At 38.4% G+C, this 14,064-nt stretch overlaps 1 protein-coding gene across 1 annotated transcript in view; it reads left to right on the forward strand.

The window, feature by feature from the left end:
• The window catches only part of fat4 (FAT atypical cadherin 4), a 363,920-nt gene that overhangs the window by 301,442 nt on the left and 48,414 nt on the right, over positions 1-14,064 (forward strand). The window contains exons 11-12 of the mRNA XM_059965100.1: positions 1,653-1,757; positions 8,793-9,100. Coding sequence (XP_059821083.1) covers positions 1,653-1,757; positions 8,793-9,100 — 413 coding nt within the window. The remainder of the gene's footprint in view (positions 1-1,652; positions 1,758-8,792; positions 9,101-14,064) is intronic.

The following is a 14,064-nucleotide window of genomic DNA, read 5'->3' on the forward strand; positions in this document are numbered from 1 at the left end:
TTCCTGAACATGATGGTGTAGACCTCTGTACCTCCTACCAGATGGCAGTAGCAAGAAGGCACGTGATTTCTGGCCAAGGCAAACAAAATGAATCATGGCTTTCCCTTCAACTAAATTGGTAAATTAGTTTATTATTATTACATGAATTGAGCTACAATGAAAACTCGTCTTCCCTACCATTCATATTGATCAATTCATTACAACAATGCATTGAGGCAGTACAAAGTAAAACAATAACAGAGTGCAAAATAAAATGTTACACTTACAGAGAAACTGCACTGCAGGTAGACAATAAGGATCAAGGTCTTAGCAAGGTAGATAGAGGTCAAGAGATCATCGTATTATAATGGAACTATTCAATAGTCTTATAGCAGTGGGATAGAAACTGTCCTTGAGCCTGGTGGTACAAGCTTTCAGGCTTTTTTTTACCTTCTGCTCGATTGGAGAGTGGAGAAGAGGGGATGTCGGGGATGGTTTGATTATGCTAGCTGCTTTACTTTGCCAGTAAGAAGTATAGAAGGTCCATGGAGAGAATACTGGTTTCCGTGATTTTCTGAGGCATTGCAGAGGCAGAGCCATTGCCATACCAACCCATGATGCATCTGGATAGGATGCTTTTTGTGGTGCATCAAAATTCCTGAGGAAATAGCAGCACCAGAGAACTGACTTGGCAACTTCGCAACATGGCAGACAAACTGCACATAATTCAGTAGAAAAGTTTTCTTTCTACGCACTAGAAACATAGTGAAGCAACGCCGTAAGTTCATGAGATAATCGATATGTTGAATTAAAAATGGTAACGCTGATTCTGTTAAAAATAATGACGGTTGATAAGGTTTATGTTTTTGTTATTTAAAGAGTTGTGGATAGTTTATGTTGAAGTGTATTTAAAGCAGTCGATGGCGTAGGTAGATTCTGACTATATGTTGCACTTTAATGTAATGTAGTTGTAGTTTTTCTTTTGCAAGTATTTATGATGTAAGTGTGATATCAAGAAGGAAACAAATACTGTATATATTTTGTGTTGTTTTATCAACAGTTTTCACCATACGTTAATGTGGAAGAGTGAACAGTAAACGGTTAATCTTACTGCGATCCTGTCTTCATTGACAACGGTTTACCTCGGTGTTTAGTTCAGAGTTCTTTTACACCTGAGCGAGAACACTACAGTGAAAAGGTGTTGCTTCACTATGTTTCTAGTGTCTAGAAAGAAAACTTTTCTTGCGCTGATCCTGCACATGTGAGCCAGCATTTATTTCTTCAAGTTGGTTTTAGCCTTTATTTTTATTCCAGTTAAATGTGGATATATAAATGTTATTAAGGAGCTGGATTTCTGAAATAAACATTAAATTAAGGATCTTTCAGAAAATGCACTACATACTGTACATTATTCTAAAATATAACAATTTAATTTTTTGCCACATTTATCCAGTTTGCATTGTGCAGCTTGAATCTTACTGAAGTGAAGGAGTGCAGACTTGCCAGAATTTTCTAAAACCTGCCTGGTATATTACCTCTTCAAGATTGTACTGTTGCACTAATTTACAATATATTGGAAAGCCGCAATTCCCAGATGGCATCTCAATGCTACCTTATCATTATAATAAGGTTATGGATAATATTCATCATACCATTCCCTTTATTTGTTGTAGGCAGAACATGTGATTCGACTATTAACTATTGTGAGTGCAATCCCTGTTTCAATGGAGCAACCTGCCAGAATCAAGCTGATGGTTATTACTGCCACTGCCCATTTGGTAAGAAATAACAATATAGTATGCACCTGCATATGTATGTACACTAATGCACAGTCTATGTATATTTATAGATTTCTGAAGGAGTGCATGTTTACATTACTTGAACAAGGTCATAAAACGAGTGTAAGACATTACTTATTCATCTGTACTTTACTTAGGCTGTGAAAAAGATCATTGATAATAAATATATTGCATTGATAGAATTTTAATTAAGTTACTTTGATATTCTACTCTGACATTTGTGTCATTTCAACCAGCAATTCAAGCTGACTAGTACATATTTCAGATTTTGTGTCGGAACTGCTTTACAACTTTTCTTCACTGTGATTACTAGCTTTGAGTCATTCATAACAATGTTATAATGTTTAGTTTGTAGTGTGCACTACATCAGTTGAACTAGTGTCAGGATGACTTATTATTTCAAAAGTACTTCAGTGGCTCCAAAGGACTTCCACTTGTCCTGATGTGAAATGGTTGGATGAGTGAAATTAATTTCTGTTTCCATTCTTTTCTTGTTTGTTTCTTCCTGTACATTAAGATGATACAGTTTTTAAAATTACATTGAACTTAAAGTTATGTTGGTTATATTGAGATTTATAAAACCAATTAATATTATTAATGCCTGATTATTTTTGACATTTTCATTAATTTGCAGTCAAACTGAAGTCATTTCTGGACTGTAACCAGAGAGAAAGTTAATTACGGATGTCATAGTGAAGATGTCTGTCCTCTCTCATGTGTAAACTGTTTTAAGTTTATTTCAGCAGAAAGGGAATGCCTCCTTCCTTTTAATTTTTAAATGTTCTACTTTATTTGTGTTACTTTTTCAACTTGAAGTACCCTTTTCTCCTCCTCCTGTCCATTCCAGCCAAGGCTAAGTTACGTTAGCATCCTTTTATGATATAATTGTGAGTTTGCCTGTAATAGCAAGTTATCAAACTGAAGGCTGGAATATAAACTCGAAATAGTAAAAGTAGACCCAGACCATAAATAACAAAGTGCAATTGACTTAGGGATAACCACACTGAATAACATAAAATGTGTACGTCTGCTTACAAAGAAAGAAATACAGTTTACTAAGAGAAATAAGTACAATGTCAGCTTAGTGATCGATCATGCACAGTCTAAAGAGCTGGGTATAATGCTAATGGGCAAGTCAATATACTACAGGAAACCATCATGCTATTATTTAGTTCTGAAGACCTCATTTAAAAAAAGGGAATCCTTTCACTAATACTAGTGGGTTTTCCATAATAGAATATCTGCAGTGCCTAGTTTTCTTCTTCTTAAAATTAAGGATAACTGCTGCCTTTGCTCTTTTAGTGGTGGTTAATAAGGCAAATAGACTTTTCCACAGGTGGGTCAGATTGGTTCTGACACTTGCACAATCCCGTTGTGTACTCACGATGCATTGATTTCAAATGCTCATGTTCTTGAAGGCCCGAGTTAAGCTACTCAGTTGTCTTCCAAATAATCTATTCTGAAGACAGTGCAGGATTAGAATGCATGTTCCTGTAGTCTGCATTTGGGCATGCAAACACAGCTCACTAAGTGTAACTGAATGAGTCTAATTAGGGCCTTAATGCTGGAGAAATTAATTTGGGAGAGGTCAACTGATATTGGCCCACTCATCCTTTAAGTGAATTTGGAGGATTTAACACAGACAATGTTGGTGATATTTTTCTAGTGTCTTTTTTCCTGGTGGTATTTTTTTTTTGCTGTAAACATTTCAGGACTCAACAGGTCCAGGTGGGCAGGGGTCAATACTGCCCAATCGACTGTGAGTTTTAGATTAGTTCTGAGATCACAAAACTGAAATACCCTTTCCTCAGCTGTCCACAGGCATTAATAATGCATTGAAGATGATAGTGAATTTCATTACCGATGTCTGTCTTCACCAGTCCAACTCCTTGCATTAATATTGAATGCTCTAAACCCACCACAAGTCACTGTAGTTCATCACAGTGGGTATTCACTCTTCTGATGTAAATTGCAATTGGAAGCGCTTCTGTTTTTTTTGTAGACACTGCAACATCTACAAAAGTGATCTTAATCATTTTATTTCTGAAGAGAACATACTAACTTGTACAGAAACTATTGCCATCACTTATTAAAATGAAGTATTAAGGGTTGAAATCAGTGCCAGTATGGCAGGCAACCAGCACAAATTTAAGGTGATTTAAATCACATTGGACATAGCTGCATATTAAACGTTGAGAGCTGTTACTTCATTTTGTAAATGTTATTTAAGATAAATCACAATTATTATTCTAACTTATTTGTACTTCCCAACGTTTTGTATACATTAGCTTTTGATATAATTGTGAATTTGCCAATACAAGTCATCAAATTAAAATCTGGAGTATAAAGTAGATGGTTTATGCCAACAGATTTTCTTGTGTTAAACAGATATAATTGACAAAATGTTCTGTGAACTCAGTTTGGGAATTTACTGACAGTCACCCTTTAGAGTTTTGCATTCTGTTCGGCTGATGTTCCTTGAGGACTGAAAGAAAAAGCATAAAAATAACAATTAACATTTTAAATTTCTGCCCTTTCACTTCAAAGACTAGCATTTTGACCTCATTCACAGTGATGAATCAAGCTCTTAAAAATTCAATGCAATACAAGCACTTGAATGGCAATGGTTCAGTCAATTTCCCACTAAAATTTCACTCCCATGTAAAAGTTTGCTTTTGGAGATGAACAGATTAGTACTAGTTATTGTCTTGAAGGACTTAATTCTGTAGCTGTGGATGAGTGAAAAAGACTTGGTTAGCATTTAATCCAACTGCATATAAAACTGCTACATTATACAAATTATGGAAAAACAGTAAGATGTTTTCTGTTTGTATCCTAACTGGCTTCAAGGTAAATCTAGGAACATTACCAGACTATTCCAGGAGCTGTGCTCATCATTTGTCATTGAAAGCAATGACTCTCGAGTTGGCTTTCTGAACTGGGCTTTCATAACGTCACAGAATTTCTTATACTGGTTTCTTCCCCCTTTCCTTTCCAGTCCTGATGGAGGGCCTCAGCCAACATGTTGATCATTTATTCCTTTCCATCGATGCTACCTGACCTGCTGAGTTCCTCCAGCATTTTATATGTGTCACTCGGGATATCCAGTATCTGCAGAAACTCTTGTGAATGAGGAAAAGAACATGGTGACACATAGTTATTGCATGACGAAGAGAAATATGGTGAATGAGAAAAAGAAGGCAAATGAGAACTAAAACAAATTAGAGAGGCAGAAAGTATTATGGGGGGGGGCAGAGTTAGAGGTCAAGAGCAACCTTAGAGTTAGGATATTAAAGCGGAATGGAAGGAGGAGCTGGCCTTGTATTACCTCCTCAAAAGGTTTTTGCAAGTACCATCTCCTAAAGGGTGAAAAGACCAAAGAAGTGAGGGTGGAAAGGAAACTGATATGACAAAAAGATCTTCAGGGAGCAGAGGAATGAATCTGATGGCGAAAATATATGCATTAATTGACAGTCATAGATTTCAAAAAACTGACCCTTCTTTGGGATTGGGAGAAAAGGGGTTTGCAGACTTAGGTAAAATTTTCTTAGTTGCATTCTTTCAAAGGCTCAGTTCAGACTGTGTGAGTTTCAAGATTCACATGCCTTTACGTTTGGATTCTGGCTCCTACAAGTTTCTCTCAAATCTTCTTGCATGACCTTCATTTTGTTTCATGCTCTAAACTTTTTCTGACCGAGTGAGTTTAATGCCACTGAAAGACTGCAGGCATTTTGGTGGATGACTAAGAGGCCCTCAGCTGTTCTTACTTTAGCTAGAAAGTGCCAAATTGAATCATAACCACAGATTCTGAGTTTGTTGTTGTGATTACAGTCACCTCATGAAGAAGATAATTAAAAACAGCAGTGTTAGTGAAATGGACAGCTGAACAGCTGTGTTCTGCCCTTTCACTACCACAGTATGCAAGCAAAATCTTTATGAAATAATATCCATAATTGTTCAAGATAGTTTGGAACTTTCTGGCAGCCAGTGTATTGTAGTGTCATATTATATTGCAATTTCTACATGATGGGAGAGTGGAACATGACCCAGCCTCCTCTAAACCTATCCAAAGCAATACTAAGGTACAAAGCTGCACAATGCTTGAGGAGCCTTTTTGTCTTGTCAATGCAATATACAAGAGTAAAATGCAGTGTTTCATTGCAACACAATCTGCGTCATTTCTTTTCACCCTAAAAGAAGCTTATGGGACTCAATATTTAAAAAAGCAAGGCCATTCATTGGGAAACAACCAAAATAAATATCTATTAGGATTTCGACGTTTAAAAACTTTGAGTAGTTATTGTTTCTTTTCTTTCAACACTGATATTTAACTGTTTTTGTTCTAGCTCAAAAATTGATAACATGATGAAAGGATTGACAAGAGCACATTAATATGGGTGGGAACCAAATTGAGATCCACAGACATCATTGACCCAGAATGCTTAACAATTTTATCATTTTAAACACTGGGTTTGTTAATTCAACTCCTTAAGACTTGCAAGATCATTAAAACTGATGCACCAGCGATAACTGAATGAGGTTTACAGAGCCAAATAGTTCTCTGGCTGTCAAATATGCACATTATAATCCTCTCAGAGAATTTCTTCTGTTTGAAATTTCTGCTGAGACTGTAAATATATGCTTTGTTCACAATATGCACAGATACATCTACAAACTTTTTAGACATATCAGTGCTAATTGCTTTTTTTTTACAAATCAATAGAATAAAGATCAGGTCAGTTAAAGATGATCATTATTCATTTCAAGTGTTTAGTTTTCAAAGGAGTACTCAGAGTGAGATGAGCACTAATATGGCCCTGTTTATTGGGGCAAAGTGCTCAATAAATTACTGTCAGTTCTCATTTGCTGCAATCCATCTTGTACAATATAAATAAGTCTAGCATGGATCTGGTGAAAAGATAAATACCTAGTTGTTTCACCACACACAAAGAAACTTGGAGACCTAGAAAATGTTATGCATCAGCAAAGGTGCATAGAATTGATGATATGTGCTAGGCAACTTTATGTCTAATACGTAAGTCCTATGCACAACTGAACAGTCTTTTCACAGTTTCTAAAACAGAATGCTTCTTCTCTTATTGCGACACTCCAGCAAAGTAGGAACCTCAAGGGTCAAGTTGAAGCATCCATCTAATAATGGAAGCAGTTGCAATCAATAAACTAAATTGGAGTGTGGGTTGGGATTGGACCAATGTACATGTGGGATGGTAAGGTAGGACAAAGGAGACCAACAGCAAAGTTAAAGGTTTAAAGGGTTTGTTTCCAAGTGGAATACTACTCAACCTATTATTAAGTTTTCTCTAAGGATACAATCTACAATATTAAAGTGTCTACAGTAGAGCCAATCTCACTGAAGACCCGTGTCAATCGTGGCTGCATCGTACCCTAAAAGTCATTGGTTTTCTCATTGCAATGCTGTACCAAGCCTCCAAAAGAGTAAAGCTAATCCTCTGAGTAAACAGGGAATTGCTCAACCTAAGGCAACTTCATTGCAAAATCAAGGTTAACTGAGTCTCAGTGGTCAAGCTGCAGTATTCAGATAACACTTGTGTCCATGAGTGCTAAAGCCTGAGCTCTAAGACATCAGTGAAGCCCAGAAGAGGGATAAGCCTTACACAGAAATTCTGCAAGACCTGTACCGACCTGCCCCCTGCTGCACCACTTGCTATCTGACCGAAGAGGTGCATAATGAGCCTGAATCAATGCAGCCTTTCGTTAATTGAAGAAAAGTATATTATATTTGATGAACAAGACTGCAGACCAAGCACAACAACACAGACTGCACTAGACAATCAGGAGCCATGCCTTCCTATGTGCTTCTGAGATTAGGACTACCCAGAGCAGGCTTCTAAAGGAACTGGATAAAAACATGCAATGCTGTCTCTGCAAGATCTTCCAACCTGACTGCAAGGATAAGTTAACAAATGGCAATATTGAGACCCCAGTCATGCTCAGTTAGTTTGGGCAACACAGTAGTAGAGTGAGAAGAGCTGTTGCCTGTCGGTTTCAGCACTCTAGGTTTGATTCTGCCCTCAGGTGCTATATGTGTGAAACTTACATGTTCTACCCATAACTGCGTGGGCTTCCCTGGGTGCTCCAGCTTCTTCCCACATTCCAAAAGTTTTCACGTTTGTAGGTTAATTGACGACTCTAAATCACGTAATTTGTGGAAATATGAGGAGATTATAGTGGTTTAGATCAGATCAGTGTGACAGTGAGTGCCTGATGATAGGTACAGTTGGGCAGTGCTATGACTTTATACTGGGGTGATCATATAATTTAGTTGCCCAGTTATTCAGATGCTTAAAGCAGATACACTGTTCTGAGCTTTTTCATGTGAGACCATTCTCAGGCAGACAAAAAAAAAAGATTCAGAGATGTGCTCAAAGTTTCCTTGAAGAATTGCTAAGTTTTCATGATTTGTGGGAACCTCTGGCCCACGACTACTCAAACGTGGAAAAGTAGCATTAGAAATGGTCTTGGGAATTTCATTATACATTGGAAGCACACTGAAACCCTGTAGGTGAAGGGGAGGAAATGCACCACATAAAAAAGTACCCACCCAACTTCCTGTCCTATCACCCACCTCCTGCCTCATCTATGAAAAGGTCTGCAGTTCCCATATTGGCCTCAGCTACCTTTACTAACCAGACATTTTGATTTCAAATTAACTTGATCCAAATATTAAATCTGTTTTATGTTAATTCAACAAGTAATAATTTTGCCTGAATTTCTTGAGAATATCATTTACGTAGACTCAAGATCAAAATCAGTGTAGAACAAACACCTTGTTCAAATCTACATTTATTCATGTTCAAAGTTAACCATTAACTATATCAATGGATGTGCAAAGAAGAAAAAAATGTTTTTGATATGCAGACTTTATAAAAGCTAACGTTATATTAAATGTTTGTTATTTTTTATGAATTGTTGATCCGTTACTAAAGGAGAGCAATAGTTAAATTAATTTCACTGATTATTTTGTTGTTTCAGGTGTCTTCGGGAAACACTGTGAACTGAACAGTTATGGTTTTGAAGAGCTGTCATACATGGAGTTTCCTAGTCTGGATCCAAACAATAATTATATCTATATCAAATTTTCCACCATTAAGGAAAATGCACTTTTAATGTATAATTATGACAATCAGACAGGAAACAAGGCTGAGTTCCTCGCTCTGGAAATAGTGGAAGGCAAAATGAAATTCTCCTTCAACCTTGGAAGTGGAGCACACAGACTGATGACGACCAAGATGGTCTCTGATGGACAGTTTCACACTGTGGTTGCTAGAAGAGCTGGACTAGTAAGTAACAATTTCCCTGTACCTGATCAAATACTGACTTCTGTGGTTCGGTTTGTTCTAAGTGGACTAAGTATATAGGAAATAAAAGGTACATTTCTCCGAATTCAGAAAAAGCAGTATATGCATTAAACACTCTTGTAACTCAGTATGCTACCACTCTACGATAAATTTGCCATACTTCTTCAATTTAATATTTTGCTGAGTCACCCTTTGAAATATTTATTGGACATTTAGTTTCAGAGCAATAGTACATGCACAGACTGAAGAGCCAATTGATTAAAAAGATCAATTTACAGTATTTGTTAAGTCTTAGATGTGTATAATGTCTTAAAACAGGGAACGAATCACATGGATAATATATCAAGGAATATCCAGTAGCGGCAGAGAATATTGTGATAGTTCTATGCAATCAAATGGTCACACTTGAAGTGTCTGAATTAAGAGAAAGCACCGGTAAACATCATAAGTCATATATCCCAATATTATGTATGTATAGCACTCGTTTATTTCATATTACTACGTATGGTTCTGAATGCCAATGACATAATACCTAGGAGCAGAGTTAGGCCATTCAGCCCATTGAGTCTGCTATACCATTTCATCATGCCTAATCCATTTTCCCTCTCAACCCGATTGTCCTCCTGTAACTTTTCATGCCCTGACTAATCAAGAGCCTATCAGCTGCCACCTTAAGTACAGCCAATGACCTGGCCTCCACACTGTTTTAATGAATTCCTCAGATTCACCACAAAGAAATTCTTCCTCATCTCTGTTTTAAATGGATATCCCTTTGGTCCTAGATTTCCCCACTCTAGCACACATCTTCTCCACATCTACTCCATCTAGGCCTTTAAAAATATTTGAGAGATTTCAGTGAGATACCCCATCATCCTTCAGTGAGTATAAGCCCGGAGCCATTTGTATCATCTGCAAAACTGGCCACAAAACTATCAATTCCATCATCCAAATCATTGACATATACAGGTTCCCCTGCTATTGACAGGTAGAGCATTCCTATAAAGCAAAGAAGCAGTTACCATTAATTTATATGGGAAGCATTTTTGAACGTTCCCAGACCCAAAAAAATAACCTACCAAATCATACCAAGTAAAACATAAAAACTAAAATAACATGAACATATAGTAAAAGCAGGAATTATATGATAAATACGCACCCTATATAAAGTAGAAATATCGCATGTACAGTGTAGTTTCACTTACCAGAATCGGGAAGACAGCGAGCCAAAACCGATTTGTAAGAAAAAATCGGCACATACATGTATGAGCTCGCACCTGCTCGCGCAAGGCTTCCCCAGTCATGGTAGTCTTTCTCAGGGTAAACACACGTTTAAAGTGGGTGTCTTTTCATAACAGTGAAAGTCCTTTTCGGTCAGCAAAGACAGGTGCTAATGTAGGTCTTTCGAAACAGCGAGGTGTCATAAAGCGAGCGTTGGAAAAACCTGTAATGTAAAAAGAAGCAATCCCAACACCAACTCCTGTGGAACACCATTAGTCACCAGCAGCCAACCAGAAAAGGTTCTGTTTATTCTTATTCTTTGCTTCCTGCCAATCAACCAAAACTCCATCCATGGTAGTAACTGTCCTGTAATACCATGGGATCTTATCTTGCTGAGCAACCGCATTTGTGGCACCTTGTCAAAGGCCTTCTGAAAATCTAAATACACAACATCAACTGATTCTCCTCTATCTAACCTGCTTGTTATTTCCTCAAAGAATTTCAACAGACTTGTCAGGCAAATAACTCCCATCAGGATCTTTTTAACCTTGTAGTTTTTTTAAATCTACCCACAAGGATTCTACATCTTCTGATTCTATATCACCTCTAGGATTTGATTTCATTTTTTACCAACAGAGCCACATCCCACCCTCTGTGTGCCTGCCTGCCCACCCTTCTGATACAATGTATATCCTTGGATATTAAGCTCCCAATTATAATCTTCTTTTAGCCTTGACTCAGTGATGCCCTCAATGCCGTAGCTGGGAATTTCTGTCTGCACTACAAGATCGGTATACTGCATGCATTCAAATATATCACCTTCCATCCTGTCTTCATCACCCTTTTTGATTTTGTCTTCATGTCCCCACTTCAACTCATCCCACTGAGAGCAATTTTGCCCTATTTTCTGCCTATCTTTCTTCACAGTCTCACTACACACTGCATTTGCTTGTATACCAAATGCCCCCCCTCAGTTCTATCAGTTCAGTTCCCATCCTCCTGCCAAGTTAGTTTATACCCTTCCCAACAGCTCGAACAAACCTTTCTACATATTGGTCCTTTTGGTTTTGAGTATAACCCATCCCTCTTCAGCAGGTCATATCTTCTCCAGAAGAGATCCCAATGATCCAGAAATCTGAAGCCCTGTCCCCTGCACCAGTTCCTCAGCTACACATTCATCTACAAAATCATCCTATTCTTACCCTTACTGGTGTGTGCCACAGGCAACAATCTGGAGTTTACTACCTTAGAGGTCCCACTTTTCAGCTTGCTATCTAACTCGCTAAATTCTCTTTTCAGGACTTCCTCCCATTTGATACCTAAGTCATTAAATACCAAGATTTCTGGCTGCTCATCCTCCTCTTTTAGGGTGCCGTGGATCCAATCTGAGATAACCCTGACCCTGGCATCTGGGAGGCAACATACTATCCAGGTGATCCTTTCACCTCTGCAGAATTTCATCTCTACTCTTCTAACTATGGAATCCCCTACCATTACTGCAGTCCTCTTCTACCCCTTTCCATCTGAGCCACTGCACCATATTCAGTGCTGGAGACCTGGATGCTGTGACTCCTGTCTTGTAGGTCATCCCTCTCAACAGTGTCCAAAGCGGTATACTTATTATTCAGCAGCACAGTTCTCTGCACTGGCTGTGCATTTCTTTTGCATCTCCTGACAGTCACCCAAGTACCTTCCTCCTGAAACTTAGGGATGACTCCCTCCCTGTAGCTCCTACCTCATTTTTCCATATGAGCCGAAAATCATTGAGCTACAACTGTAGTTCATTAATACGTTCTCCGAGGAGCTGTGGCAGATATGGTTATCCAGGAGGCAGCAGGTCCCCCAGAATTCCCACATCTCACACAAAGAACACAATACAGCCCCTGGAGCCATTCTCACTGCACTAATTATGCATTACCAGATGAAGAATGTAGAAGAGACTTAGAAAATTACTTCACCCAAGCCTGTTCTTGCCAAAGCCTCCCCACTCTAACACTGGGCCACTCCAATAATGCCCACTCCTCTTGTCCTACCTTATTTTTATTTGCCCTTGTTAATGAATCTCATTACGATTGGGCTGCTGGGAAAAGCTGAAAACCTTTTTAAATTGCTTGCCCCTACCTGTATAGAGTTTTATCTGCAGGGAAAAAATGCATATCTTCTTCTGTACAAATTTTGCCAAAGGAGGCACTAGAAGTATTCAATATACATATTACTAACTGTAACTTCTCTCATGCCTTCTGCTCTGCTCACCACTGGAGTCTTTTGATTTCCATTATTTCCTCTAAACTCCAACTCGTTATGAATAAGTAATTGTGCAGATTCATTACAGACCATGATGAAAACTTAGATGCTTTTTCTTCTTTGCTTCACCCAAGATACAGGGCATGCTCAACACCATACACAATTTCATTAAAAGGGAAATATATGCAGTGTTTGAGGGAAAGTGCAATAATGTAGCATGACAATATAAGAACACAATCTGCTTTATATCAACTTTAAATGGAAGAATTGAACAAGATATGGAAATTAGAAATAACTGAATAAGACTAATCAAAGGAAAAATCTAAAACTTGGCTTTGTGAATTAACATATACAATTATGCATTTTCAGGAATAATTTAAAAATTCTTAACTGGTCTCTAGAGAAATAATGTCCTCATAAGCTAAAATTTGGTAATATACCAGTGTTATGTATCCCGTAACTGGATAACTCACCAGCAAAGATAGAGAGGTCCGTTGAAGTCTGATGTCACTATTTTCAAATGTTTTTATTTATAAAGGGACACAAAAGTAAGGTTAATACATACATTCAGATAGTGCACATCGTCAACACTCAATCTAAAGTGTGGGTATAGTACTAATCATCATTAAGAAGTGAGCTCTACGGTTGTCTAGGGGTTAATAGATTGTCCGTTGGAAATATAAAAGTCACTCAGAAGTCTGCAGGCCTCAGCCCTTTTGAAAATCGCTGGGTTTCACGTGGGGCGACCGAGAGAGAGAGATTGGGGGAGAAAAGAAAGAACTTGCCGGGTCTTGATGAAGCTTCCGTGAAATCGGGGGAGTGTTGGTTCCCTCTCCCCGATGTTAGTTAAAAGCGGTTTTCTGTGATTCCAGCCACAAGTTCCAATCCCGGAATCTAACGCACATGGCTTCCTTCAGAATGGCTTCCCGCTGCTGCGGGAACACTCTCTCATGTCTTCTTGGTGGGTCTGAGGGGCTGTCCCCCCTGAGACTCTCCTTTATACTTCCTCACGGGGTCGCAGGTGTCGCAGGTTGGGATGATGCAATCTCCCTCTCAACCAGCCCACCTTGCCCAAGGGCTTTTCACGTGGTCTCCATGAGACAATAGTCGCTGTCGTCTTATTCTGCATCCCGGGTGGGACGTACAATTCGGCACATTTCTCTCTCTCTCTCTCTCTCTCCTACTGGGTCTACTGACCCCACCCCCGACGGGTGCTCTTGCGATTCTCACAAAGGAGGGGGCTGGGATCATATCACCTCTCCTCTTAAAATGTTTTTACCAGTGGTTAAAACGGAGTGGTACACAGTCTTACAGGAGTTTTGAATCTAACACAATACACAAGTTTTTCTTTTCACAGAGTACTACCGTTACACATTCAAGTCAGTATCTAAATAGTTAACGATTACAGTGTCCCTTTCTTTAATATCTTAACATTGCGAACCGTACATCAGACTTCAATTCAATAACCACCTATTTATTTTTTT

The sequence above is a fragment of the Hypanus sabinus genome, chromosome 3, assembly GCF_030144855.1.
Source record: "Hypanus sabinus isolate sHypSab1 chromosome 3, sHypSab1.hap1, whole genome shotgun sequence".
In the NCBI taxonomy this organism is placed as follows: Eukaryota; Metazoa; Chordata; class Chondrichthyes; order Myliobatiformes; family Dasyatidae; genus Hypanus; species Hypanus sabinus.